Here is a 6,000-nt window from a genome sequence, read left to right as displayed (position 1 = left end):
ACATCAGTGCAATTTCCATTGAGGCAAGCAAGGCACTTGCCTAGTGAAATCTAAAAGTAGACAATTTTACCACTGTGAACATGTTCTCTCTCCTTTGTTCTCAAACATATAGTGCTTATTGGGTGTTTTCCTGTCATCTTGTGGCTGCTGTTGCCTGTGGTCTCTGGAAGCAGGATTGACTCTGCTTGACATCCAACAACAGAAATCTTAGGTTAGTGTCTGAGTCCTGTTAAAAAAAGGCTTGAGCTATTCAAACTGAGAGGCTTGTTTGCACATATGCATTGTGGATAAACCTCTTGTATTTGATTGGAAACTGATGAGAGACCAGCATGCTAGGCAAGCTGCCACTAGCTCCACTTTCACTGTTCTGAGATCTGTTAGCATCTCTGCTTTGTGTGCAAACAGCATCATCATCTCAACAGATGAGTTTTCTCTTACTAGCAACCTTGGTCAAAATGTGATGTAGAGAAGTTAAGAGTGTGGCGCGAAATAAATTTTTATGAATTAATTGAGCACATTAGCAATGTCAGTTCTTGCCGATCATATTTCTAGTGGCTATTTTGGACGTCGTTTCATAGAAAAAGCATAAATATATTAGCTAAAACAATCCCAGGTTCTGGCCTTAAATGACAGATTCTATCATAACACACAAACACAAAAGTCATGTCAAACAATTGTTTATTACTAATTATGGTACAAATCAATGTGACAGACTTGAAGCTTTTTTTTTTTAATTTTTGTTTTTTAGAAATACACAAAGTGCTGCTTAACTGACCAAACAGATATTGCTCTATAGATTACAGTTTTCAGTCTATATATAAAAACGAAAATAAAATAAATCAACCTCTGCAGGCTCTTCAGCTTTGGTTTCTAGTTCTTTGACTATGAACAAAATTTCAAGCCAGTTTGTCTGTGTTAGTAAAATTTCACAAACGTATTTAAGGGTGGTAAACAAATAATCCTAATTGAGCTAAGAGCAACATTGCTGTAATCTCCTTTTTCCTCTATGTAGGTCTACAGAGCTGTGGAAACTGAGAGGTGAACGTATGGCACAAAAAAAAAAAGAAATAATACTACAACAATATAAAAGAGATGACTCACATGTGGCTCAGGAGACCACTTCACAAAAATAAAACAATCATGTGTCACGTAATAAAAAGAAAACCCACAAGCCTCTCCTTCCCATTGAAGGTGAACATGGACACACACAGTGCAGAGTTGTCATCTTTTTCATCTTTTCTACTGACCTGCGGATGCTTGTATGGCATTTTTATGATTCTCACAAGAACAGTACTGAGGTAAACCTTGGATGAACTAATGTACAATTCTACTCTTCAATCCTTTTCTTCTCAGATTTTAAAGATTGTCAACATCATGAATCTATTTCTCTGTACAATGTGCATAACTATAGAGCTTTGGTCCAGCATTGAAAAGTTGAGCAAAGGCATGACTCCTTTCTGTGTCGTCCTTTATTTTTTGTTTTTGGTTTTGGTTACAGCTTTTATTGTTAAGCGTCACAACGGATCCACTGCTGCTTTCTAACATCTGTGCAGAGGTTTATTTCTTGGCCAAAGGTTTGCCTGAAGTTAAGTGTTTCTTCTTCTTCTAGAAGCAAAATAAAAATGCACAAAATCTGTAAGTGTGAATGCATCGAAAAGAAAAACAAAACAAACATCTGTGAAAAGAAGTACAGCAGGAGCTGCTGTGGATGTGCAGATGAAAATTTAGTGAAATTCTCCACAGTCTGCGATTGCCTTTTCTGCCTTTTCAAGACAACCTCAGTGATTTCTTTAAAAACACAGACATGTAAAGCTTTTTCAAGTGTTTTTCTACCATTTACAGTGGGGGTGTGTTTTCCAGGCAGCGCAGAAGAACCTGGCAGTTCACAAAAAGGAGTGAAAAACTGAGATAACCAATGTGACATGAAAGGACATATATCGAGCAGACACATGATTCTGAATAAATTGCATCAAATTTCAACTCACTTCAAATTAAGTTCACTCACTCTGACATGTGACACTTATTCTCAGCATTCACCTATTTTTTTTTCATATGAGGGTTGTTGCAGGAGCCAAATATTTGCAGTGACGGTTTAAGAGGGTTTTCTTTCTCTTTTCTTTTTTCCCCCCTGGATTATTGACATTTCTGACAAAGTAAGAGCGCGCAGGAATGGAGTGCGAATTACTCTAAAAATCAGTGGACTGAAATTGAACACTTCAAGTTAACCTCTTAAATTAAAAGGTGTAAGATAAAGGATGGTGTATTTTTTTTTTTTTGATTTTATGAGCATGACATTGACTTAGTTAAAAAGAATGCAAAATACAGTGGAAAAAGAGCAATTTGTCTTTGCAAAAGAACACACTGATGTTTGGTCAGTGGCAACAAAAAATGCTTCAACCACACGTTTGGCTCATTTCATGTAAAATAATTATGAAAATTCCGATTTTTAATGTTAATTTTGGCCTTTCTGGTGAAATTCATATACACTATCTTATCATGTGGTGCGATTTGAAGCATGCAGTAGCAAATCGGCTCAAAAAGAAAATACATTTTCATCACGGCAGACACTTTTTGGAGCTGTTTGACATGACAGTTTTGACTCTTTTTTTGTTGTTGTTTCGTTCAACTTGACCCACAGAATAAAACACTTTAGAAAAAGGGGAGAGAAAGTCGTGGGGACAGATAAATAAAAAGGTAAAATTTTCCCCCAGTCCTTGAGCTGAAGTTGTGTGTGTTCTTTGGCTATCAGGCTTTGGCAATAGAATGACACAGTAGCTCGAAACAAAGCTGCAGTAGACTTGACAGACACCGAAACCCCTCCTCCTCCTCCTCATCGTCATAGTTATCATGTGACAGTCCATAGTTTCTTAGTTTCTTTAGTCCATCCTTTGAATCCATCTCATTAACCTATTAATAAATACCTGTAAAAGTTGTACAAAGTTACACTGTGACTGAAAATATTTGCAGATGAAACACAAGTCGGAGGCAAACAACATTATTATGCAATTGTTTAACAGCAAAGGTTAAATTTTTTTTTTATGTCCAAAAAGAGATTTTTTTTTTAATCAGCGTGATTTCAATTTGAAGACAGCATTTTTCTTTTTTCCCTTTTTTTAAATATTTACATACAAACAATGAAGAAAAAAGTAAGCGAGACAAAGATAAAATGTATACTCAACCTCACAGATATAGCTTAGATTCTGCCAGTACAAATGTAAAAATTTAGAGCACATTTACATTACAAAATTATTCAGATGCAACAGACTTTGGTAAATAGTGTTTCGATTTGGTATGATCTCTCTACTAAATCCCTCCTGGTGGGAACCAAAATTTGGGCGACAGTCTGGTCTGTAAGGCCAGAATCTAAAAACTCTTTGAAACAGCACACCGTATGTTTTTTACATAATTCTCAGATATTAATCTCTTTTTTCATGTTTTTGGTTTCGCCAAGGTAATTTACATAATTGTGGTAATCACACTGACAACACATAGTTTTTCGTTTGCAAACTCATGACTGTCCATCCGGGTGACTTGGGCAACATTTTGTCAGTTCTCATTTCGAGAGGAGTTCATCCACCTTTTGTTGTTTTTAATGGCTGCCACTTTTCCACTCCACTGTTTGGTCAGAGAGCTCGTTCATTTCGGGAGCTCCTCTAGAGAATCAGTGAGAGGGTCCATTGGTGCGGCAGCGCCGAGGTCGGGCTGTTTCAAACGCTTTATTGTGTTTTTCAAGGCTTGCCTCTTGTTGCAGAACCAGACACGCACCACCTCCCTGTCATAGTTCAGTTTCTCCGCTATTTCCGTCATTTCCTGTCCGGAGGGGTGCGTGTTCTTCTCAAAGTGGCTGTTGAGGATCTCGAGCGCCTGTGGGGTGAAAGAGGTCCTCCGCTTGCGTTTTTTCGAAGGTTCGCTGCCGATAAACTCAGTCAGGTTCTGCATGCCGGATCGGTGGCGGGCTTCAGCCTCGGCCATCCAGCGCTCCAGAACGGGCTTAATCTTCTGGGCGCTTTTAGGGGTGATGTCCAACTTCTCAAACCTGGCAGGATATAAAAGGCCAGGGTTCAGTTTGCCTGTAAGACTGTTACCTATAGTGTTCTCTTGGGCTTCCTGTGGTAGGAAAAAGTGGCTTCTCAGGATGGTGTGTCTGGGGAGAATTGAGAAAAAACAATCTTACTTAGGTGCCCTGCCAGAACAAGGGATAAGCTGCCTGCCTTTAAGTCTCCTCAACCAGAATGCCACAGGGACTGAGACTAACATCCAGGTGAACAAACTCTGCATCCTGCACCTGGACACACCTGAGCTGCAGCAGCTCGAGGCGATGCTTTGCCAGTGATGTGTTAATTTTCTGGACGAGGCTCTGGTTCTCTGTCCCAAACTGGCAATAGTGGAACAAGGAGATATTGCCAATGGCTAGCAATCGAAATATTTGCTCTTTTAAATATTTCTCATGAACCAAAATCACAAAACGAAAACGATCCAAATATCCAATTTCTTCTGCTCAGGTGAAATAAACCCCCACCCCACCTTCCCCCCAAAAATCCACTTATGCATGCAGTTAAATATGGCACCATCATTTATTTACAAAAAGAGCTTGAATTATTCATCAAAATGTACATTTAATACATTTTTAACCTTTCTTTCATCTTCTAACAACCTCTCATTTTATATTTAATAAGAATACATTTACAAGTCCTGCAACTTTACTCATAATTCAGCCATTTCTCTGCATTTCTCAAGTCACAGGAAGTAAGACGAGAGGAAGGCAGAGTTTTTAAAAGCAATGCTAGCTGGCAGCTCAGCAACTGTCGGGTGCAGTTTGGACATGATATGAAGTCTGAATTAGATGATGTTTACTAAGAATGGAAGAACAACTATTTAGGATTCAACATCATGTCATTTTGTTCAGGAGTTTGAATGGCAACAGCCCAAATATCAGTGTGTTCACTGCTTTTTTCCTTGTATGGAACTGAATAACAACAGTGCAGTTTGAGGTAGGTATTTGATATGAAAGACATGACAGAGTTTGGAAAATCTGTTAATAAACTAACAGCACATTTGCCTTTTTATTAAAGACACTAGTACTTTAACAAGTTTTTGAAAGAAATATCCATAACTGTGGACTTTGCGAGCCTTACGACAGTTTGTGTTCTGTAATCATTACAAAGTTGATCGTACGAAAATGTCCATGTTTCTAATAAAAGAAACCACAAACCGGGCAGCTAATATTTGCCGAAGATATTATTTGGACATAAAAACTTGATCAACAAAGCTGAAGTGACAATGTTTTGTGGCTATTTGTCACGTTGACAAAAAAACATGAGAAGAAACGGCAGACGCTGCAGTTTTAATAAGTTTCCAACAAGTGTCCAATTACAGTACACCGCTATGAGCAGTTCCTTGACCACCAGTGATATTAGCATGGCAATTTCCATTTATTTCGTCAAAGTATGTCATAATTTTTTTAATAGCAGGTTATGGAAAGTGGCAGAAATTTAGATAGCGAGATGAGACATAACGACACATGATTCGGTTCTAATAACAGTGACTCTTTAAGGCCTTATTCCCAAACATTATGGGAACATGACAGGGACACAAGTGTTATTTTCAAATGTTTTTTAGTCTAAAAACCTACAAAGGTTAACTGTACCAAAAAGGTTGTAGTGCGGTTTTGTGGTTATTTCTCATTTTGACAAGAAAGAAAGTCACGGACACGACACTTTCAACATGTTTCCAAATGCATGTCCATTTAAAGTAGTCCAGTATCAGCAGTTTTTATTTAAGGAGAAAATCAGGATGTTTAATTACAATATTTTTATTTCTCTGATCTCTGATCCAGGAAAATAAAAATCTTTATGACTTTTCTACCTCTTTCCATTAATCTTTGCACTGGTGATTTGAGCATTCTATGCATTAACTCAGGATTTTTGCCTTTATTTGATAGCAGACTACAGAAGCAAAAATTTAGGTAGCAAGATGAAACATACCAAAATTTAGTCTCAA

The 6,000-nt window shown here is 37.8% G+C and overlaps 1 protein-coding gene across 2 annotated transcripts in view; it reads right to left on the bottom strand.

The window, feature by feature from the left end:
• Window positions 1-695: 695 nt before the first annotated feature.
• The window catches only part of pou6f2 (POU class 6 homeobox 2), a 72,457-nt gene continuing 67,152 nt past the window's right edge, over window positions 696-6,000 (bottom strand). For both annotated transcript variants that reach the window (XM_006795004.3, XM_035909599.2), the window contains exon 10: window positions 696-4,144. In XM_006795004.3, coding sequence (XP_006795067.1) covers window positions 3,637-4,144 — 508 coding nt within the window. In that variant the 3' untranslated portion in view covers window positions 696-3,636. The remainder of the gene's footprint in view (window positions 4,145-6,000) is intronic.

Source organism: Neolamprologus brichardi, chromosome 9, assembly GCF_056152115.1.
Source record: "Neolamprologus brichardi isolate AB-2024 chromosome 9, ASM5615211v1, whole genome shotgun sequence".
Taxonomy (NCBI): Eukaryota; Metazoa; Chordata; class Actinopteri; order Cichliformes; family Cichlidae; genus Neolamprologus; species Neolamprologus brichardi.
Note: the sequence above shows the minus strand (reverse complement) of the source record. Positions and strands in the feature narration are given on the sequence as shown.